The sequence below is a fragment of the Brachyhypopomus gauderio genome, chromosome 18, assembly GCF_052324685.1.
Source record: "Brachyhypopomus gauderio isolate BG-103 chromosome 18, BGAUD_0.2, whole genome shotgun sequence".
Classification (NCBI taxonomy): domain Eukaryota; kingdom Metazoa; phylum Chordata; class Actinopteri; order Gymnotiformes; family Hypopomidae; genus Brachyhypopomus; species Brachyhypopomus gauderio.
In genome coordinates, this window is record NC_135228.1 from 9,229,654 (window position 1) to 9,254,969 (window position 25,316).

At 39.6% G+C, this 25,316-nt stretch overlaps 1 protein-coding gene across 2 annotated transcripts in view; it reads left to right on the top strand.

Annotated features, from left to right (window-relative positions):
* fstl4 (follistatin-like 4) overlaps positions 1 to 25,316 on the top strand; it is a 136,423-nt gene that overhangs the window by 78,959 nt on the left and 32,148 nt on the right. For both annotated transcript variants that reach the window (XM_076980472.1, XM_076980473.1), the window contains exons 5-6: positions 15,484 to 15,674; positions 16,078 to 16,198. In XM_076980472.1, coding sequence (XP_076836587.1) covers positions 15,484 to 15,674; positions 16,078 to 16,198 — 312 coding nt within the window. The remainder of the gene's footprint in view (positions 1 to 15,483; positions 15,675 to 16,077; positions 16,199 to 25,316) is intronic.

Sequence of the window (25,316 nt, forward strand, 5' to 3'; positions counted from 1 at the left end):
GTTGCGATCGCAGTTTGCCTTTTAATTCTTTGGGAATTTGTTGTTTTTCTTGATGCCAAATTTTGGCATACTTAGCTCCGTGTTTGGTCTCCAAATGCTGACGTAGATTGTACTCTTTGACAACCACCACCGCTTCATAACACAAAAGACATACCGGTTTTTCTCCATCATTCTTGAAACACCCATCCATCTACATTAATGTTTCTCTTCCTGGACATTTTGTGCTCATTATCTGTATTTCTCAATTACACTTATTGGGAAAATTGCATCGATGTGGAAACACGGCAGTGTCGAGATGCCGTCACTTCGCGGGTAACATAATTGTGGGAAATGTAGTTTTTGGTCACTGCATGCATTTGACCTTTTTATTTATTTTTTGACAATTAGGCTTTTTAAGCTCTCGCGGGCCACATGAAATGACACGGTGGGCCACAGTTGGCTTGGAGTTTGACACCAGTGATATACTGCATACTGTATGTACTACATACACTATAATACTACATACAGTATGTACTACATACACTATATATTACATACAGTATATACTACATACACTATATACTACATACAGAATGTACTACATACAGTATGCTACATATATACTGTAATAAGGTTTACTGAACCTTGTTTCTTGTTCTCATCTTTTTATGTTTTTGGGTTTTTGAACTTGTCAGCCTGTTAGTCTGCTCTTTCAAGGTTTTCAAATGGTTTTGAAAACCTTCAAATACAAAATATATCTAATTTGTATTTGTAATCTGTGACTTTTGACTCCACATGTCATATATTTCACATATAGAATTTCTACATGAATCACTTCTTAAATAAGATCAAACGATCCTTTAAGTTATAAAGCAGATAATAAATGTCCGATATTAAGCTGTAAAGTGCTTTTATTCGTCTTAGTTTTAATCATGTTGTAACGGTTAAGTCATATTTAAAGACTGACATTCACGAGCGATGTGCAGGAAGCTGAGACAACAGCAATACTGCTGACACTATTTATTAACATAGCCCAATTGCGCTAAGAAACACAAAAATGAAAGTCATGTAGACAAGACAAGGAACAAGGACAAGACACACATGTAAATACACAGACCACAACAAGCAACAAGTGTAACACGCCACCATAAGACAAGAGACATGTGCTACAGAAAACAGACGCATGCACACACACTACATAATGCACATGGAAACAGACACATGCAAGAACCAATCCAAACAGGCAGACATGCCCTTAGGGAGGAGTCAGGGGCTGTACTGTGACAAAGACCTAATGTGGACATCTTTTCCATTTCACTTGAATTTGGGTTATTTTTAATGTATTATTGCTCATGTACAGAAAAAGAAGATAAAACATAACCACATAAACTGTGTGTAACTAATTGTAGCATGGACCTGTACTACTTTAATAGTTCTGCCTCTTAGAACAATACCACCATGAAAATAAATATCAATATAGTCATATACAATAATAAAATGAAATTATATTCCCGGTCCAGTAGTAAATTAGCAACTTTTACTTACGATCTTTACTTTTAATTATGTCTTGTGTCTAATCCTAATGCATGTAACGTTATAATTTCTCTCTAAGTGTAACGCTGCAAGGCTTGCAGGCTGTAGAGACGAGTGAAATTGAACATGAAGGTTTATTTACATAAATAATGGCTACGCACATAGCAAACACAGAACATTAAAAACATTGACTGACAAATAATGAGCACCGCGTGCAACACATTGGACTAACAAGACGTTTTGGAAGGTATCGGAAGCAGACAGTAATACTGTCCCAAAAAAAAAAAGAAAACAAAGAAGGAAACACAAACAGCAGTCGATATCTGACAGGTTACAGATGCCCTTATTATAAGTTCAGACATGGATCAAAGGATGTGATTTGATACCAGCTGCATCACTGGCTTCAAATCCAGTGTGTATGAAACATACTAATCTAGTAATAGAATTCTGCAGTGTGGCCTGATTCTGTATCTGATACTTCAACTTAAAGTATCATACACAGACAACCACAGCCACAGGAAGTACATATATAGACACCAATTACATCAACACACGTCTGATTGGGGGGTCTGGGGCTGTATCGTGACATTAGAGACATAATTGGAATTGCAATCCATCTGTATATCCTAATTGGGGAGAATCACTGTATCAGCATGCAAGAAAGAGACCTTTATAATCTTGCTCTAGACTTTGGGATATTAAACCCAACTTTGCTTTTTTTTTTTTTTTTTTTGAAATCTCACTGATAATTTGAGTGAGGTTTTCATTGAAAACAAGTCTTTGCCCTTATTCTGCTTTTGGTTCTGCTGTTGGTTTTAAATTTTGTCTCCTTCAAGTCCTCCTAATACATTTATTGCTTTATCAGGAAATGTGAATGTGATTGATATAGCAACCAGTTTACAGTTTTTTATAGACGCTAAGACCCAACTTCTGAAACTATGGCTCTTTTGTCGAAACTTAACACACAGCAGCCAATGCTACATTTACATTTACATTTATGGCATTTAGCAGACGCTCTTATCCGGAGCGACTTACAAAAGTGCTTAGTCAGAATATGCATCTCTATCTAGTATAAACAGGTTTAAGTCCAAACTACTCAAGCTCAAGCACTGCCATAAACAGTTGCCAGTGCTGATACCTAGAAAGAAGACAACAAAATATAAGATTAGACAGAGCACTACCTAGCAAGACTGAAATACCTACAAGACTACGTTAGCAAGTGTTCCCAGAGATAAAGTGCAATAACGATTTATACCAATGCTTCAGTAGATTAGTGCTTATAAGTGCTTTACAAAGAGATAGGTCTTCAGTCTGCGTTTGAAAACCGTGAGAGAGTTCGCAATGCTACACACACAACAACTCTTGCCAAAACCATATTTTTGCATCTAAAGGCTACGCACAAATATCAGATGATTAGCCTTTCATATATGTGACTACACACTGAAGTGACAAATGGAAAACACTACTACCATGTGTTTGAGTATTTAGTTTGTAGTCAGCTGTGAAGGTCTGTCAGAGGTCTCACATATACATGAATATTCACAAATATTGAGGTTATTTCTGCATATTCAGTACATTTACAACATAAAGTAAAATGCCATTACAAGGGGAAGGTTTTTTCTTTTTTGGTTTTGCATGAACACTACAGCAACACATGTTGTATATACTGTAAACACACGAACAACAAAAATAGACAAAATAGCATCAAGCTTCCTCCATCACCTGCTGAATGTATTTGCACTGGGGGGGGTTGGCGACCACCTCCATGCCAAAAAGAACTCAACAGCAATGGAAAGTTTGGTGGAGGTAAACCAGTTCAGTAAACCAGTTTGTACTTGAGCAGCCTGGTGCAAACTTATGTTGTCCCAAACGACAACAAACCTGGACTGTTCTGGTTCATCTCCCTGGTGATGAAGAATGTGTATGTTGTGCTCTGTGTTGAAGAAGGTGATGATGTGCACAGTGTTGTAGGGACCAAGAGTGGCATGATGATGAGTGGCAAATTCATAGTGCAGTTGTTGCAGTGACAGTCACACTGTTACTGGCCCAGTCCGGATAGATTCACTGAATGGATGTTGCTGATGGTGACGTTATCAGTAATGATGTGCTGTTGAAGTTGTCGGAAACGTATACAATTGTTGGCTCTGACAATATTGATGATGGTCTCTTTCTGTTCTGAGGCGGATAGCCACCCACCAAGGGGTAGTTTAGTATGTGATGTAGTATGTACAGAGGATAGGTCTACTTTGATGGTCTGGATGATGCTACAGTGTAGCAGTACAGATAAGGTTGGACCCTTTGCCACCAGAAAACCCAATGCATGCTTGACCACATGGTCAACCAGAGTGGCTCTGATTTCATCCATTATTGTTGCTCATCCTCTTCTTCATTCTTGTACTCCTCATTATCATCTCTATGCAATATTGAACTCAAGTGATGTACACACCAAGATTTGCAACTTGTGGCCTCTTTATATGAATTAGGATTTGATGTCTAAAAATTAGCTAGAACTGTTGTAACGTGTGAGAACTGGGTATGAATTTTGGTAGGTGAGTGTAGCAGTTGCGTTGCAGTGTTTTCTAAATGAAACACATGATTATCAGTTTTGAATGTTGTGTCTTGTGTGAACAACTGTGTTTAAAGTTTTGCAAAAAGTGTGTTTTAGAATTTCTAAATGAGTGTAAGGCAGAGAATATGCTTAAGGTTTAGCGTGCCCGGTCAATAGTCAGGCTACATGGATTAGTTGTTTCAGAAATTGTGCTATAAGGACCACTTTTTGTGTCTTAGCAGCTGCAAAAAAACTGTAATGCATTGCAGGTATTTAATGCAAACTAGGCTGAAAAGGACTTCCCTATTGTCTGGTGTTTGGTTTGACTGGATAGATATGCGTACCCACTATCTAGTTTAACATGTTAAGTGCTGGGCAAATCTTCATTGAACTACACATAACTGTCAAGTCAGTATCTCATGTGGCTGGTAAGATCACAGATCTCATTTGCCTAAATGAATTATTAATACAACCATTATTACGGCCATTATTAATTTGTACTGATTCCTAGTGCTCAAGAGACCTGTAGTTTTAATCCTCTGTTTGGTGTGGTAATTGGATTTGTGTGTGTGTGTGTGTGTGTGTGTGTGTGTGTGTGTGTGTGTGTGTGTGTGTGTGTGTGTGTGTGTGTGTGTGTGTGTTTAATGTATTACTTTTCCCATTGACTAATTATGTGAAGACTTCAAAATGCCTGTGAGACAGACTGTGAACAAGATGATGACACTTCCTGTCATAAATGACAAGAGCGACAGAACTTATGAATAAAAGTATCCTGAATTTGATGTCTGTATTTTTATTTTACCACTTAATTTGCACCTTCTTGATATCTCCCTTTGCTACATAATTCATAAAACAGACCAGACATGCTGCAGAAAATGGTGGTGCCCTTTCAAACACCAGTGCAGGATACCACAGAGCAGCAGTCCCAGTCTGCTCTTTGGCTTCAATTACTACCTTTAGCTGTGAGTAACAAGGAGTCCTAATAACATCCTTCATTTCCTTGTCAGTTCCTGAGGGTGTCTGCCTCTGTTTCCACTCTTTCCTTAATCTCAGTGTAGGAGGCATGCTGAGAATGAGGCGGCTTTAGTCAGGATTTTTAATTAAGGGTCCTTTGTCAATAGGCTCCTGCTTCCCCCATTGTCATCAAATTAGCCACCTGAACGATCAGGAGGGATGGAGGAAAAGAGAACGGTGTGTTAATTTCACCACCCTGTACCATTGCTCCCCATACTGCTCTTATAAATTATACTGCATTCAGTGCACAATCAAAGGAAGGATTTTTAAAAGAAAGATGGGAAAAGTAAGGAAAGGAAAATCTGGTCACATCTGCTCAAAAAGTCCATTTGTGGGACAGTACGGAGCATTCGCGTCTTCAACACGCTGGCTGTGAGTGACAAGCTTGAAGGAAAGGAACCCTGTTCTCGATCTGAATAAGTCTGAGGGCTAGTGGGTATTTTAATAGCTTTCAATAGCTTTGAAACATGTCATTCCATTTGACAAGGCACTGCATTGCATTGTGTCCCCCACAGATGAAAACGGAGTACGGCTGAATATAAGACTTGGTATGGAAAGCTGTGTCCTTTCATTTGGGTGTATTTAGTAAAACATGTTAGTCATTGGAGCTGTCTGTATTACATGGCCTCTCACCTCTCAACTGCTCCACTACAGATTTTTTTCTTATTTAAACAAATTCTATTTACTATGGAGCCATGATTGTGGTTATATTTACATATCTGCAAGGATTTGCTAACACTCAGGCACTGAATGCAATGTTTGACCCACATAAGATAATGAACGGGGGGGGGGGGGGGGTGAAGTCAGATCGTGTGAGCCCCTGTTATGTGTGTTTGTTGATTTATTAATTTGCCCCTTCATTAGTTCTGTTCCCTGGCTAATGACTTCTGTTCATTCTATTTACCTGCTTGCAAAAGGAGAAGGTTGGGGTTGGGGTGGAGAGGGGGTGGAGGCAGGAGAAGTGCTTGTAATCACTAATGTCTTTGACATCACACCTTCAGTCTGGAGGCTCCTTCAGGGTAACAGGGTTGGACAGCCAATCATGCCGTTCCTGTTTGTTTCAGATAAATGGGAGTTTAAGTGTTGAAAGGGGAAATAATGCACATAGTTTAAATGTGTCTGTATTGAAATTAAAAGGAAGATTATTTTCAGTTAGTGTTTTGGTTTTATATCATATACTCTAGAGTTTCTCATTTATTTTTATTTATTTTTGCAATGGCAGATACTTTTGTGTGAATAATGGCCCCAGGTATCGGAAGCAGACATTAATGTTGCACCAAAAAAAAAAAAGAAAAAAGAAAACAAAGAAGGAAACACAAACAGCAGTCGATATCTGACAGGTTACAGATGCCCTTATTATAAGTTCAGACATGGATCAAAGCATGTGATTTGATACCAGCTGCATCACTGGCTTCAATTCAGTGTGTATGAAACATACTAATGTAGTAATAGAATTCTGCAGTGTGGCCTGATTCTGAACCTGATACTTCAACTTAAAGTATAATACACATAGTTGCATGTCCATGGTAACATATCATTTGAACTCTTTTATGACTAAAATGTACCAATACTATTTCTATTTAAAGTACAGTAGAGCACTTTAAAGCAAACATTCAAAGGCAAAGTCTAGATGAAAGCACACAATCTAACATGAAAGTAACAACTTCCATCTCTCTTTACCTCTGCCATGGTCAGAGAAGCCGAGAAGCAAATGAAAGCTCTGAATCTCTCACTTCGCCTCTCACCCTCTCACACTCTTTACCCTGGTATGCCAGAACAGTTGTGGAGACAGTGTTAATCCTCATACAGATGTCTCATAGGCTATTTAGAGATTAATGTGTAAGGAGCTACATGGTTATGTGAAGAGCCTGTGTTAACAATAAGCTGTTTTCAGATCACTTATACTGTCTGGTATGCAGTATTCATTTGTGTGTATTGATGTTAGAGTAAACATATGTAGTGGTGGCCATATGTCACTGCTGGTAACATTACATTGGTATTCAGTATATCTTTCACAAGACTGAATTTGTTCTGAAATGATGTTATGAATTGACTTTTCAGATAACACATTCCTGTAGAATCATTCATGTAGGCGTATAGGGCCCTCGTTCAGTGACAAATCAAACTGACACAGATTTTGGTTACAATAAATCAAGTGTTCCAAGCTATGCCATTTATTCAGGAAGTAAATTAATATTTTTGTCAGATAATGCATAATGTCAAGCTGGTATCAGTGAATTACCTTTCATAACAAGCTTGTACTCAAAATATGTCAAATACTGTTGATCTTTGACAGGTAGTAAATTTTAAGCCACCAAATTTCACAATTTCATAAGCCACAGAAGGGCTTGTGAGTTACACAAGTGTTCATTCATATGTAATTACTTGTTTGGTACACATTTTTGCATTTAACTATTAATAAAGTGGTACTGTTACTTATATGACTTGCCTATCAGGTTGAGATCACATAGAGTATTGTCATGTGGTAATACACCCACTCAGCTAGTTCAAAAACAGCTCCAGACTGCTAATGAAAAATGTGATAGGCATGCCCAGTACGAGTGCAGCCATTTATTAGCAAGATGTGCTGCTTAGAACAGGATAAAAAGGCTGAAAATTCAGTTTTCTGGTTTTGGCAAGTGGGTTTTACGTGCGCTTATGTTCCTCTTTGTCTTCGGTGTGAAATCCCCATTTAATCTCTTCATTAGTCCCACAATTTCTTTACTGAGTGACCCCAAATACCTTTGAACCATGCTGATTTCACTGCTGATTTAATTTAATTATTCTTTTGTAATGTTACCTTACATTCAACCTTCCTAATTAGTAGAGCAGATAGGAAAGAGAGTAGGTGTGTGAAGAAATACCACTACCACATATTGTAAATACCCTTGACTAGTATCATATTCTTCATATTTTAAGAGACTAATGGACCTTGGTGACCCCTTGAGTACTGCATATATTCTTACAACACTGGCAAACCCTTATGGGTTTTTCATCAGCCCTTTACCACAGCCTCTGTAGTTAATGTGTGTCATAAATATACAAGTTAGGTGAAGTGGTAAATGTAACTTGTAAACTGTAGTGTGAATAATAATACATTTAAAGATGAATAAAAATGCTCCTTCTAAAATAATGATCTGAAAACACTTTGTGATACATTCACAAATAATGATACATTGGCAAAGGGCAACATATGCACTCATAGTAGCAGGAAGGTTTTTAAAAAAGCTATTGTATAAGTTGTAGAAGGTATGAGGTCTTCTCTGCATTAGAAACTTAATCATAGTTGATTAAAACTGTCTCTTTATGTGCCAGCACTGTATAAGGTAATTGCCTGAAGCTAAACAGACTAAGCCTTTTTGTCTTGTTCTGTCTAACTGGCTGTCTAGGGAGGCCTCTTTGCCTCACATAGGTGAGATACAGTATAATTGGAATGAATGAAAATATATAATATACAGGCCTGATAGTTTTCAGGCGCCACGCCGGAATTCCGGCGTACCGACATGTCCACGAGAAAAAAAAAATTGAGGGGGGGAAAAATCCGTCAAATCATAATGATAAACCACACGGGCGCGCATGCTATCTGTTTTGAGGCCGAAATATGATCCTTACGAGGTTCCCAAGTTACGATTTTTCGTGGTTACTACACATCTCCCATTTACTGTATAAAGCCTTGTTTGGACCTAAATGGTTCTGCGTCGTAAACGGAACTTGGTGTTTGGTGTGGGTGGCGTCAGGATTAGTTAAACGCAGCTATGGATTTGCCAAAAGGCTAGCTTTAGGATAGGATAACTGCGTATAGTACGTTATTTACGTACATACATGTACGTATGTTCCGCCTGTATTTCAGACATCGGAAGAGCTTCAGAGGTAGATGCAAGATAACTTCAGTATTTTATCTTTATTCTGATTAAGTTACATTTTTATCAGAAATATAAGAGTGTTTTTTTTGAGCCGGTACAGGTGGTCAGATGATCTGGTTCATCCTGGCCGCCTTACGGCGTAAGGTGTAATACATGAACAAAAGCACAAAATGTATGTCCTAATAAACCAACACAAAATATTTATTAAATTTATTAAATTTTATATATAAAAACTAACTATAATCATAATACTTGTAATTCTTTTAAACTTTATTTGCATAATTTCTTTAGTTGTCTGGTATCCTATAATTTACTAACAGTAATGAATAAATAATTAATTATGCCTGTTTTTAACATATTGTGTCTAATCTAAATCTTTAGGTTACAGCATTTTCTCAGAATATTAATAGAAATTAGTTTTTTATTTCACTATAATGATTACCTGACTTATTTATTATTAATTAATTAAAAGATTAATTATAAAATATTCTAAATATGGTACACTAACACTCCACTCCCCCCCCCCCCCCCCCCCCCCTCCGAAAAAGTTCAGGCTCAGGAATTTTTCCCACTATCACCCCTGAATATATAATATATTCAGTATACTGAATGCATGTACAGATGTTTTGTTAACCCCAGTAGCATCCATGAAAACAGGAAGCTACAGTGTTTATCTCAGGTGCTCCAGGAAAGCCCAAGTAATATTTTTGATAATTATGACCATTTGTGATTGTCATACATTGATAGTGCTAATAAAGGAAAGTCATAGAACAAGTCACAGAGTCACAGAACCAAAAATGTTGGTTGTTGTGAAGTTAATTACCTTCTCGGATGCAGAGCTTGTAAGAACATGTAAAAACATTCCCAGGCACACTGAAAGGGCATGGAATTTAAAAAACGAATGGTGCCCCGTGACAGACCAGAAATGTCAGTTGGTGGCTGTCCTTCACAACACTGCTACAAAGGTCACAGCCTAACTACTGGCACACAGCATAAGGAACAGTACAATGGGAAAACAAGCCACAATGCTTTCCATGACAGCAGAAGAGGAAATGTGTTCCACCATTGCTTCCACCACTCAATAAAGGAATTTTCATAGTTCACAGACCACTGGGGACATTTTCATCACCACTTCATAATTCATACTAAATACTGATGTGTGTGTTACTTCCTTAAGGGTTACTTGGAAAATCAACTTATTTTACCTTTAAAAGTTGGAACCATTTCTCTCTTTGCCTCCCATACCAAGCAGTCAGTGCAAGGTCAAGCTGCCCACTCCAGAGGTTTATGATGGGCAGCTTCATATGGTGAAAGAGGGCCTCAGTATAGCCAGTTCACCAAGCAATTTAAAACCCTAAACTCCCCTGGGGATACAAGGCCCTTAGTCTGGGATCAGTAACTGAAAGCCCACATATTTCTGTATTGTACAGTAGCCTCCAGGTTTGGTGGAGAAAATTGATGCTTGGAATGTAATCAAGACTGGGGCTCGTAGTCTTAATCTATTTACTTTGCGGCAGGCTGGCTATTGTTTTCAGCTAGCCACGGGGATCAGTGAAACGCAGTGTGCATATAAAGCCTTTGCAGTGTGTATTGGGGGAATTTATCTGTAATCTTGATTAGGGTCATTGTTCAGTTTTGCACTTTGAGTGATGTTGAAGGCATTCAGTAGCTACAGGGAGGAACAGTTAAGATACAGGGTTTAGGGGATGAATAGATACAAGAGTAACATCTAAGGCCTATGCCACATCTCATGCATGTACATGTTCTGAATTTCTTTTTTCACCAATTCTCTAAACTGCATGATATATACATAATATATACATAATGTTGCTGTGCCTTGTCAGACTGAAACCCTAGCCCACTCGATTATTTTGATCATAATCACAATTATTTGTTTCATATAGCAATACATTGGAGTTTTTTGGACATTTGGAGACATTGGAGGATCATTGCTTTTTACAATTCTAAGTTTGCTTATCACTGGAGTCCAAACTTACTCAAAACCTAAAATCCTTGCAAATTATGCTAGGGGCTAACTGGCTAGCATCAGACTGACTAGCAGCTTTAGGGCTCTGGCAGTTGAGTTGTATTGTCCAGGTGTATGGTCACCCTGCAGCATGTTTTGTGGAGCCATGTTGTGATTGCCAGCTGAGAAATGTCATACACTTTAACGACATTTCACCACTTGCATATTCCAGTGTGCATAACAGATAAGAGTGATTTTTGCATTCACCTTTAAGTTGAGCTTAACCACTATGTTCCAACCAAACTTTTTCCAGCATGTTGGGTTTTACCTGCTACTGTTCCTGAGAGGTTTGGTTTTGTCTGAGATCTTACTGCCCTTTGAATATGAAGCTAGTTACTGTGTCAGCATTTTCTGAAAGAAGCCCATCACAAGGTCATGCTAAATTGCAATTTCATTCATTGTTTTCACACTTAGCATTATTTGGTTAAGGACTTGACAAAAGTTGAAAATTATATTTGAGCAGATTCAATGGAGCATAGATTCCCTGCGCTGTTTGGCGTGGCCAACTGAAGGAGGGCGTATCCCACTAAAGGAGGGCGGGGCCATGGGTCTGTACTCATTCACATTCATCTCACAGTCTTCCCCACCCTCTTTGTAAAACAAAGATTCTGCAGCATGGCCTTTTGTCTGAGTGCAAACATACATAGTGTCATGATCATCATGCACCATCTCTCTTTCACTTTCAGCCTGATCCAAAGAAAAAGAAAAAAAAAAAACAAGGGAGTAAAGAGTGTTCAGCTACTTTCATCCTGATCCACATGTTGTCCCACCTGCAGCTTCTATAATATGATGTCACCATCAGAAGCCATTGTTATTGCAGCTGTGCATGGAGTGCACACTGCACACCAGACCACAAAAGGTAAATGATACTTGCACGGCAACAGTGCAGTTGTTGCAGATTGGGCTAAAATAAGTGAACAAAAAGAAATAGAGTGAATCTTAAAAAAATGGAAGGTATTATGATTTATATTTCATTCAATGGGCAAAACTGGGTGGGGGTATTCAATCCTGATTGTTCACAACAGGTTAACATTTTACAGTTTGATGTGCCCCATAACACTGTGTCTAAGGCTGGGCCTTCATAAATTTTGATGCTATTAGTCAATAACATTGAGTCTAATGCTTAGTAACTTGTTTGTCTTCATACTGTTTATTCGTGTTCTGAGAAGCTGCAGTTCCCTCAGCATTAAACATAATGTGACAACATTAAAAGAATTGCATGCCACTTTTACAGATGTACAGAGCTTTTTTCACAGTGTAGTACTATTTATTTCAAAGTCTCTAGCCATTTTTTGATGATAAAAATTAGCATTGCCTCTTGAGAGACTCAGTATGGGAATCTCTTACCACTAAGTGAGAATTGGCTGTTTGATTTAACATTCCACCTTTGTCTTTCACTTGCATCCTGAGATAATAATAGTGAAAAGTCCATTGGATTTAAGCATCCTGGTGACAAGAGAGATGCTTTAGGTAGTTTGAGGGTGTGAAACAAACAAAAATTGCAAGCGCAAACAGATAGTCCTTGAGAGGGATTTACTGTAGGGCTTTGAGAAAAACTAGTCCTCACATATCCACTTCTGAGCCAACATGACTTGAGTTCTCCTGGTTTCTTAACTGTGGACAATTTCAGAGCCAACAGGGATGCAACGATTGAGGGATGAATGATTTTTTTAGAGCAGAAATGACTCCAACCCAGACTATTGGAACACAGCATCAATCACTAGTTGAAAAATAGAGCACTTGTGCCTTACATGACACATGTTACTGGAAGAGGTGGGAAGGGAATAGTAATACTTTACTCCATGACACCATTCCACCTCAGACACTTTACCAGCTTTATAACTCATACAGGTAAAGGGACCTGGATCATTCAATGTTTTCAGCAGCAGATTTTCATTGCGTCAATCGCATAAACACATTGGTGTAGTCAAACCTAGAAAAGTCTACAGTAGTCAGATTTCCTGAAAGAAACATTAGTCTTTGGATATCACGACAGTCTTTCACAATAGTCTCAAGACAGTTTTAAACACAGCCATCATAAGGTCAAACCAGGTCACATATTGGTTTACCCGATTTTTACTGATAAAGTCTGAGATATATGTAGTTATTTAAAGAATAATCTGATTTTGGTTGCTATGTGGGCGGCATGGTGGTGTGGTGGTTAGCACTGTCGCCTCACAGCAAGGTGGTCTGGGTTCGATTCTCGGTCTGGGCTGTTCTGTGTGGAGTTTGCATGTTTTCCCTGTGCCTGTGTGGGTTTCCTCTGGGTGCATGCGTGTGTGTTGGCCATGCGGTGGACTGGCGACCTGCCCATGGTGTACCCTGCCTTCGCCCGGAGATGCTGGGATTGGCTCCAGCCCCCCCTGTGACCCCGACTAGCGGGATTAAGCGGTTCAGATAATGGATGGATGGTTGCTATGTGTCATGTTAGTTAACCAATAAATTAGCCAACCATTTCTTGGCTTAATGACTTATCTTAGCATCATTATGTAGCTCCTTGAATTTCCTTTATAAGAAGTGCTTATTTTGTCTAAGCTGTCTGTAGGAAAGTCAGAAGATCTCCATATTGGAGTCAAGTAATCTTTTTTTTCAAAATCTTCAATAAATGGTGTTAAGTAACCAGAGGAAGTTATTATTGTAATTCTCGGTAGACCATATGGATGCTAAAATATAGCATATGTACACCGTGTCTGTGTGAATGTGTGTGTGTCTTTTTGTGTGCATGTGTATGAACATATGAATGTTTCAGATAAAGAGAGAGAGAAAGGTTATAAGACCTTTCAGAGGGAAAAAGGAGATAATTGAAGACTTGGATTAATGGCATGTCATAACAACTTGTGCCATATCACCGCTGACCTTTCCCATAACACACAGAGTTGATAAATGCACTTCATTACCGGTTTTGAAAAGTGTAAAATGGAATTTCTTCCTGTCTTCCTGCCAGGTTCATCAGTGATTGATAAATGAGGGAATGAAGAAAAGATTGAATTGTTGAGTTGACCCCAATCCCAATGTCATGATAATGGAGGACTGTGTTTGAACAAATATGAAATATACGTATAAAAGCATTATTACCTATAACACACTATATATAAGATGAAACCTTTTATAAATAAAGACACATAAATAAATAGTAACCATAAATAGTAACCAACCATGAGTTCTGACATATTGTACATTTGTGTATACAGGGTAATTGGAAAGTCCAGCTTGTAAGTATGAACAGAATTTGCAAATGACTTGCCATTTAAAGGGCATTTAACACCACATTTTCTTAGAATCATGGTCTTTAAAAAAAACGTATCTCAATCATTTGTGACAGTTTAACTGCACCCATCATTTTCTCACTATGGACATGATACTCCTGAGAAGCAATCAAAACAGATTATCAGAATGATGCGGTAACACTAAAACTGTCGGTTTGAGATTACATGGGCCAGTACCCAAATGCATCATTGTCCTCTTTTGATATTCGTCGGCTAGAGTTATGATCCAGTCCTCAGCAGGGAGTGTGGCTACTCCAAACATTGGGGGGACGTTTCCTGATGACTTATTCATGTATATGAAGCTTTGAATGCTTCCTCCGCTCATCACTTCAGAAGGCACTGGTGAACACTCCCTCCCATTGTCTGTCAACCTGGCCTTCACCATAGTGGCAGTTACAGCACACTTCCTCTCTGGTGTTGGGAACTAAGAAGCAATTCAGGGGGTGGGTGTGTCAGCATCATTTTATTGCACATAAGGGATAAACACCCAGCTAGTGCACTCGATTAATCATGGCGCTCTCATTTTCTTTGCAGGCTTAATCAGTGTGAGCATTGTCAAACAGCACAGGATTAAATGCAAAACTGCTTGGAACCCTAATGTTAATCCCCCACACTTAGAAGAGGAAGGAACACTGAAGGAATGCCGCGGAATGTTTATCTTATATGTATATTATGCACAACTATATACACTGCTCAAAAAAATAAAGGGAACACTTAAACAACACAATGTAACTCCAAGTCATCCACACTTCGTGTTCAGATAGGAAGCAACACTGATTGTGAATCAATTTCAACTGTTCTTGTGCAAATGGAACAGACAACAGGTAGAAATGAGAGATTTTCAACTGATTTCAATGATTTTTATTAATTGAGATCTAGGATGTGTTATTTTAGTGTTCCCATTATTTTTTTGAGCAGTATATATATATATATATATATATATATATATATATATATATATATATATATATATGAAAATGTTGAAATGTTTGCTCATCTATTTTGTCTCTAAGTACTACACAGTAAACTCTATCATACGTTTATCAGATCTCCTTGCATCCGTGTGCGGGTGCACTTCTTCTATTTCCTCTCTTTTTGCCTGCGCATTTGTAGTAAGTCTTTTGGGATTGAGGGCAACACTACATCTTTACTGAAGCTCGAGTTCTCTACCAGAGACCTGGGAGCTTGAGGGTATATGCACAAGAGGGCCAGCTGAAAGAAAACTAATTAAACTCAACTGTTTTGTCTGCACAGTCGACACCTGCACGATGGCTGAGTACAACAGGCTCAAAGGCTTGTTGCTGGACATGCGTCCTGGAGATTTGGCGGAAGGGGAGAGCCCTCCCATAAATGCAATGGAGCAGAGAAAGGCGCTCGTTAACACCATGTTCAAATATTTGGATAGGAATCATGATGGGCATCTAAGCAGTGAAGAACTAGCACAGGTAATGTGTGTGTCTGTTGTATCTGTGTGTGTGTGTTTCTGTTGTGTCTGTGTGGTTTTTTTTACAAAGTAAAGCATGCACTACATTATAAATAGTCTGATGAGTTGTGTTCTCATCATTCTGGATTTTACTCGCTTTGTTTCCTACTGCATGGTAGACTGATCTCAGTAAAGTAATGTAATTCACTGTGTCTCAGTGGTCTGGAGGATAGATCACTTTTCTTGATTAAAGATTTGATTTATTGATTCATTCACTAGTAGAGGGAAAAGGTGGTCATAGTTCCTCTATTATATATATATATATATATATATATATATATATATATATATATATATATATATATATATGTCACAGTCTTGCGTCTTGCTTGAGTGTAATTAGTCTGTGTTCTGTTCTTTTCTAGATCTCCATGAAGGAGCACATAGAGGACAGTCTGTTGGAGTGCACCATGCAGGATCTGCTGCGTTACGATGACTACAACAATGACGGTATCCTCAACCTGCAAGAGTTCTACACAGCCTTCCGTAAGTTCCACTTTAGCCTGCTTCTGCTGTTCAGCACCATTAGGTCAGCTGTGGATCAGTCCAGATTATCCCCAATCAGACTGTACCACAAACATGCTTATTTATTTATTTATTTTGTTCAGATAGGTGCCATTATATCCATCTGAACAGCTTGCCCCATTTCTGTGAGCACCTGCTTATTTGGACTAATAGCACCTAATCACGGCTCCTGTGATGACATTTGAACGGTTCTGGCTGAAAAGTGTGTGCAACACGGCAGCTGAAGATCACTCCGTGCCATTGCAGGTCCCTGACCGCATAAAGCCAAAGTCCTTCACTCGTTTTACACAGAAACCTCCAATAATGCACACCGGCCAGGCACTTAGGGCAGGCTATGGGAGAGGAAATTACATATCTGCTCTGCGAGGAAATAAATCAAGTCATTAACAGTAACCATGTGACTCTTATTTCTGAGATTTAGTTAGTGGGGCACAAAAACAGTGGTCCATTAAGCAATAGCAGTTGTTAGCCAGAACAGTGATGGGAGGCTTGTTTCCATTACGCTGTTCCTTTGTTTTAGATGCCAGATGGGCATCAGCGTCACTGCCACTGCCCTGAACATGCATGGTCATTCAAGCTGTTTAACTGGGAAATTTCACTTTATTGAAAGACACTGGTCATGAGGTTATGACACCCACTACATAAGCCATTCATGACAACTGACCTAAACAGATAAACATTTATAAATGCTTATTACAACACGCATCGTCTGCCATAAAAGTTGCTTTGTCAACTTTGATGTGAAGCTGATACAACTGTGTCAGGTGACAGTTCTTTGGTGAAATTAGTACGTGTCACACCACTGGGTGGGGAGAAATGCCATCAACCAGTGCCCCTCATTAAAGTGATGTCATCAATCAGTGCCCCTCAGTAAAGTGATCTACCAGCTACCCAGCATTCTGTAGTTCATTTACGGTCAATAAACTCATTTAAAATATCAGCAGCAGTGAAGATAGTAGGTATTTCTCCTGGCAGCAAAATGATGGAAATGTCTAGTTTCAGTGCTATTTCATGGATCATTATTTAGTCAATCTTACTATAGCTGAGTTCTTCTCAGAACCCTTATTTTTCATTTTGCTTTCATTGATGTTGTTTGTACTACTGTTTATAATAGTACAATACTTCCAGAACTATTGTTCTATTATATATAACTTTCATCCAAACATGGAAAAGTTGCCACAATTCTCTATGGTACCCCACTAGCACCAGAGCAAAGTGACAGACAAGGAAAGAACACTTCTGAAGTTCTCTGTGCCAATGCAAGTGTTGTCAAGACTTGATGATATGTATATCTAGCCTGGTATCAAAAAGGAAATCTCAGGCAGAGCAAGTATTATAGGACTGTAAAAGGTCTGGATGTCTCAGGCAAAGAAGATGAAACGAGTGTTGTAGTCCAGAAAGCTTTCAGACTATGGAGTTCATAATCTCACTCTTAGATAGACCCCAACACCCCACTCCGCCTCACTCCCTGCACTGTCAGATATAGCTGGCTCTCAGGAGATTTTGTACTTAAAAAAATAAATAAATAACACAGAAGAAAACAAATAAACAAACTGGAATATCCCGTTATCCTTTCAGTATCTTGGTGTTTCTTGCATGGTCAGGTCCTCTGCTTTGCAAAACCATATAGGTTCTTATCTTATAGAGCACTTCCAGAATGTCCATCCAGTACACATATACACATATGGGCATTGAGCCATAAATGTTCAGCAGTCCTCTGAAAAAGCTACCAAAATACAGACGAAGCGAGCGTACGGATTCATGGAGCCTTATACAGCAGAATGGCCAGTAAGACTTAGGTGAATTAACAGTCAAAACAAAGAGCAAGAGAGGACAGGGGCAAACACAAGCGCTTGTGACAGCCCTGGTTGACTTGGTGGAGATATTTAGCAGTGGTGATCTACAGCAGGGATGAGCAACTTCCATGATAAAGAGGGCCAAAAGTTTTTTAGCACTATTATTGGAGGGCCACATGACCACGCACTTCAAATAATTGGATATGAAAGACACTACAAAATATTCTCAATAAAAACACATTTTAAATGAATTCAGATCTGTTTATTGCACCAACATACATCTATTTTCTACATATAAATGCATTAACATGCATTAACATAAGCAACAAAGACAAAACATATGCTTAATAAAAAAGTGCAAAAAGGACATTGAACTCCTTCATATCAAAGAACTGTAATGCAGCTCGCGCTGCGGAGCGAGGAGGCAGACACAAACGCTGAGAAGGGTGAGATTTAATAAGGGGAATTTCATAGGCGAAGTCGTTTGTACAGGCACGGGTCAAAAGGGGAGAGCCGTCCAAGTGGTCAACAGGACAGGCAGGAGTTGTAACAGGAGAGCCATTCACAGCGGAGAGACACAACGGAGATGGAAAATACCAGAACAGCGATGACAGAGATAATCCACAAAACCGAACAAACCACAAATAACCGACAACGGGCGAAACACAGAGATACAAGTACACAGGACTAAACTAGACACAACTGAACACAATGACGACACGTGCGTGGCAGACAGAGGGAAACCAGGGCAACAGACACGCAGGGCAAGGAAAAACACCGACGACGAACAGGGACACCGGAGTGACAGTGAGTAGAGGGGGCGTAGCCCTACGTGACAAGAACAAAAAAGTCCTGCTCTATCGGTTTTTTTCTTTTAATTATTAAATTATTATTTATCTATTTGCGGGACGCACTGAGTGAGGATGAGGGCCGTGTGCGGGCCGCCGGTTGCCCATCCCTGATCTACAGTATCTGACACAGCAAGTGGGTCTGCCTACTTCATTATGAAGAAGAAACAGAAAAGAGCAGAGCACAGTAGCACAGTCTGCTGGGTGTGTGTGTGTGTGTGTGTGTGTGTGTGTGTGTGTGTGTGTGTGTGTGTGTGTGTGTGTGTGTGTTTGTGTGTGTGTGTGTGTGTGTGTGTGTGTGTGTGTGTGTGTGTGTGTGTGTGTGTGTGTGTGTGTGTTTGTGTGTGTGTGTGTATGTGTGTGTGTGTGTGTGTGTGTGTGTTTGTGTGTGTGTGTGTGTGTGTGTGTGTGTGTGTGTATGTGTGTGTGTGTGTGTGTGTGTGTGTGTGTTTGTGTGTGTGTGTGTATGTGTGTGTGTGTGTATGTGTGTGTGTGTGTGTGTGTGTGTGTGTGTGTGTGTGTGTGTGTGTGTGTGTGTGTGTGTGTGTGTGTATATATATATGCTTACATATATTCTCTTGTTGGATTCTATTGCAAGTAATGCAATAGGCAACTCCTGCAGTGGTTCATGAATGATAACAACTGATCCTTTTGTGCCAGTTATTTTAGTGGTTGTGTTAATTAAATAAACATAGTGTGCACACACGCACACACACACACACACACACACACACACATATATATATATTACACCATATTCCAATGATGCTCTGTTGGGTTGCGATCTGGTGACTGTGGATGGATACTATTTGAACTCGCTGTCATGTTCAAGAAACCGGTTAGAGATGTTTTCCTTAATTGGTAATAAAGGGCCTAAAGTGTAAGGAAAAATCCACACCATTACACCACCAGCAGCAGCCTAAACCATTTACACAAGACATGATGGCCCAATTCTAGCCCTGCCATCCAAATGTCACAGGAGAAATCAAGACCCATCAGACCAGGCAACATTTTTCCACTCTTCTGTTCAAATTTGATGAGCCCATGTAAATTATAGCCTCAGTTATGACAGGAGTAAGTTACTGTTGCCTTTTTATCGACTATCAAATCTGCTGATTCACCTCTGACCTCTTGCATCAACAGGGTATTTTTGCCCAGAGAACTGACATTCATTAGATATTTTCCCTTTTTCACACCATTCTTTGTAAACCCTAGAGATGCCTATGTGCGGAAAAATCCCATTAGATCAGCACTTTCTGAAATATTCAGACCAGCCCATCTAGCACACCCATGTCATATTCAGAGTCACTTAAATCACGTTTCTCCCCCATTCTGATGCTCAGGTTGATCTTCAGCATCTTCACATGCCTAAATGCATTCTGCAAAATGCTTTCACAATAAATATTGGGATTCAAAAAATTCCCGAGTTTATTATAATCATGTTGTTACTTGCTGTCGCTTAAACATAATTAAAGATTGACCTGCATCACTTTACATCAGTTACAGGTCCATATTTATTTGGACACAAGACAACATTTTTCTCATTTTGGTTCTGTACATTACCACTGTCACGATACGGCGGCCCCCTACCGGTCGCCTCCGTCCACAGCGGCAGTTGTCATTGTTGTTGTTGTTGATGTGTTGCGTTCGTCCCTCAGGTGGGCGGAGCCCGCAATCCGTCTCACCTAAGGGTCGTTTGTTTACATATACTGTATATGTCTGGTCTTTGTACCAGTTGACCACTGGTCATTATAGCCTTCATTTGGATCTAAGTCACGGGTTTTGGTTTGCGCACTTTTTTCCCTGAGACTTGGCGTGATCGCTTCCATTTTGTTTCGCTCACCCTGCCCGTCACAACCACAAAGAATTTTTTAACAAAACTATTCAGATGTAGTTGAAGTTCAGACTTTCAGCTTTAGTTCAGTGGGTTGAACAAAATGATTGCACAAGAATGTAAGGAGCTAAAGCATTTTTAAAACACAAACCCTTCATTTCAGGGGTTCAAAATTAATTGGACAAATTAAATAATTGAAACTAAAATGTTTATTTCTAATACTTAATAAAACCTTTTGTTGGGAAGTTTTGAACTCATGGACAGACGCTGTGTTTCCTCCTTTGTAATGCTCTGCCAGGCCTTTACTACAGCGGTTTTCAGTTGCTTTTTGTTTGTGGGCCTTTCTGTCTGAAGTTTAGTCTTTAACAAGTGAAATGCTCAATTGGGCATTCAAGAATATTCCACTTCTTTGCTTTAATAAACTACTGGGTTGCTTTTGTTTTTTGTTTTGGGTCATTGTCCATCTGTATTATGAAACACCGATCAAGCAGGTTGGCTGGATTTGAACAGACAATATGTTCCTGAATACCTCAGAATTCGGCTGCTTCTGTCCTGTGTCACATCATCAATAAACACTAGTGACCCAGTGCCACTGGCAGCCATGGCCAAGATATCACACTGCCTCCGCCGTGTTTTACAGATGATGTGGTACGCTTTGAATCATGAGCTGTACCATGCCTTCGCCATACCTTTCTCTTTCCATCATTCTGGTAGAGGTTGATCTTGGTCTCATCTGTCCAAAGAATGTTCTTCCAGAACTGTGCTGGCTTTTTTAGATGTTTATTTTTTTTAGATGAGTCTATTCTTTTTATTCTCGAGGCTTATGAGTGGCTTGCACCGTGAAGTGAACCATCTGTATTTGTTTTCATGCAATCTTCTCTTTATGGTAGATTTGGATATTGATACGCTCCTCCTGGACACTGTTGTTCACTTGGTTGGCTGTTGTGAAGGGGTTTCTCTTCACTATGGAATTGAATCTGTGATCATCCACCACTATTGTCTTTGCATTGATGAGTTCACTAGTGCTTTCTTTCTTTCTCAGGATATAGCAAACTATTTTGCCACTCCTGGTATTGTAGCAATATCTCGGATGGGTTTTTTCTGTTTTTTGCAGCTGGATGGCTTGCTTCACCTGCATGGAGAGCTCCGTTGACTGCATGTTTTCATCACAGCAAAATCTTCCAAATGCAAGCACCACACCTCAAATCAACTCGAAGGAATTGTGCACACCTGCCCATGAAATAGCCTTTGAGTCAATTGTCCAATTACTTTTGGTCCCTTTAAAACAGGGTGGTACATGTTAATAAGCTGAAACTCCTAAACCCTTCATCCCATTTGAATGAGGATACCAATACCCTCAAATGAAAACTGAAAGTCTAAACTTCTTGGTCATTCTATTATAAAACTCAAACGTGAATATGTTTGAGTAAACAGGTAAAAAAAAAAAACAAGATTTGTGTCAGTGTCCAAATAATATATGGACCTAACTGTATATGCTACAGTCATTTCATTTGCATATTTATTTCAGAGGCAAATACTTTGATAGCATATTGTCTAGAGAGAGCAAGTGAATTATAAATGTGGAGAGACAGACAGTTCATATAAGACAGTTAGAGAGAGAGACAGAGAAAGAACAGCGACTCTGGTCAGTTATCATGTTCATGGTCAGTTGGGGGCTCATGACACCCTGTTGACTTTGCATGTGTGATGGATCTTCTCATTTAGAGTTTTCTAAGGGTGATAGAGGTCCACGCTCATCACAGGGTGATCACACCAGCTCTCCTGGGTGCAAATGACTACATTAGCAATGGCAGAGTCCATTAGACTTACCAGAAGACAATGACTCTGCCTCACTTGCCCTTATTAAGAACATTCTCTTTTGTCAGCTGAAACATGGTCAGAACATGAGGTGTCCTTTCGTGTTAACGCCTGTGCTTGGTTCTGCTGTTTGCTATTTTTCAACCAAAGACACTAAGGATCTCCAGTGAAAGTTGCTTATGCAATTCTCGTTTCTACTCACTCACAGACAGGTGCGTGTCTTGCTCAGTTCTGTGTTTAGCTCAAAGGACTCTCAGCCTTCATGACTAATTGGCAGCATCTGTTGCTTCTGGGGCACTCCTTGGTTAATTACAACATGCAAAAGACTTCCTTCAAGCTCTACACCCCTTGCCTCTACCATGTGGCTAGACATGACACTTGTCTCTGTCCATGTAAGTGTCTGTCTAAGCCCTCCTTGTGTCCATCGTTGCCTGCATGGGCAAGCAGTTGTCATGTGAAATAAAGCCTGCTATCCTTTTAGTTTCACATATGGACTTGTTGAGAAACATTGCCATGGAAACTGTGGTAGCCACAGTAATATTTGCATAATCTCTTTACAGTGTAAGAGTGGGGCTGTCCCCACACTGAGGAGAGGATTGTAGTGGTCACTCAGATGTGTAGGCACTTTCACTTTTTAAACATATTTCTAAAGTAAGATTTGGCTTGAAAATGCAACTCCTGGAAGAGTTAAATGATCATGGTTAGTAGCAAAGAAACTTTGCTTGTAGTGAAACAGCAAGAAAATTGGAGTGCGTTATTTGGGGGAGCCTGTAGGCGTAGCTGTTTAAGTTTGTTCAAATTTCTCCCAGGGAACATTATGCCTCTTGAAATGATTTACATTTGCCAGAAGTTTGTAGTTAACTTTCTACGTGATGATTTTTCACAGGACTTGAAAACTAAATTGCAAAATAAAAGAATGTCAAGTAGAATTCCCTCTGAATTTACTAAGAACATGTTTCACATGCATATTCTACATATTAGTGACACATCGGTATTATTTGACAGCTTGTATGCCAGTTGCAGCTTTGAAGGCTTCTCCCTTCCTACCATTATACTCTTTTCCCTCCCAGAAACATTTCATGCACCCCCATCTTTGCACTGTCTGTATGTATGTACACCCTGAAGCTGCAGCCTCAGTCCTGGGGCTCCGGATCCACACCAAGCCTCAACTGGGGCCTCTTGGCTGTTACCGTCGCAGCATGTGGGCTTCTTTTATCTTGGGCTTCCAACTTGGGGGCCTTGAGTATGAAATAATTAATTACCACACCTCCGCTCGCTCTTTTGGTAGGCTCAGGCGCCCTCTATAACTTCAAACGAGTGCACCGGAGACCTGAGGGGTTGTCTCATTTCTTGGCTAGCGCTTCCCAAAGGCACTGGCCATATTAGGGATAGGGAGGCCCTCTCTGATCTATATGATGTGTCTTGGGGTCACACCCATCATATAGACAGAAAAGTTCACGGAAGATCAGTTCAGTCCTTCAGCTCTTGAATGCTGGTTTTGAAAGAAAACAAATGCATGTCCTTTAAGACCTCTGTTATATGAGATTTTTTAGCTTATTTTAGCTTATACATTTTAATTTTATGGATTTTTCAGATGTAGCTTGAGCTAAAATATTTTCAATATTGTGAAAATCTTTTAACAAAGGTAAAACCTAACAGATGGATTAGATTGAAAATCAGTACTACTACTAACTATTCATCACAAACAGTCAAGTTGATTTGGTAAGATTTACTACGCCATGGTACTGGTGCAACAGCATGGTCATTGTGTCTCAGTGTAAAAAGGAGATGAAAACATTCCTCAGAGTGTTTAGTTTATATTGACATGATAGCATCACACAGATGCTGCAGATTTGTCGGTTGCACATCCGTGATGTGAATCTCCCATTCCACCACAATCCCAAAGGTGCTCTATTGGATTGACATGTGGTGACTATGGAGGCCATTCGAGTACAGTGAACTTATTGCCGTGTTCAAGAAACCAATCTGAGGTGATTCACGCTTTATGGCATGGTGGGTTATCCTGCTGGAAGTAGCCATCAAAAGATGGGTACACTGTGGTCATAAAGGGATAGTCAGCAACAGTAGTCAGGTAGTCTGTGGCGTTGACACGATGCTCAATTGGTACTAATAGGAGAAACAAATCCCCCACACCATTGCACCAGCACCACCAGCCTGAACCATTGATACAAGGCAGGATGGATCCATGCTTTCATGTTGTTGATGACAAATTCTGACCCTACCATCCAAATGTCGAAGCAGAAATCAAGACTCATCTGACCAGGCAGCGTGAGCCTGTGCAAACTGTAGGCTCAGTTTGCTGTTCTTAGCTGACAGGAGTGGTACCCGGTGTGGTCTCCTGCTGCTGTAGCTCATCCGCCTCAAGGTGTGACGTGTTGTGCATTCAGAGGTGCTCTTCTGCATGCCTTAGTTGTACTGACTGGTTATTTGAGTTAGTTGCCATTCTATCAGCTCGAACCAGTCTGGCCATTCTCCTCTGACCTCTGGAATCAACAAGGCGTTTGCGTCCCACAGAACTTCCGCTCCCTGGATATTTTCTATTTCGGACAATTCTCTTAAAACCCTATAGATGGTTGTGCATGAAAATCCCAGTAGATCAGCAGTTTCTGCCATGCCACATCAAAGTCACTTAACTCAACTAATATATATTTTATTCACAATTTGTTTAGTGTCCCAACCTTTTTGGAATCCAGTTTGTAAATAGATGATAAATACTCCAGAGAAGAAGCTTTCTATTTCACAATTTCTTGTCTTGAAGATAT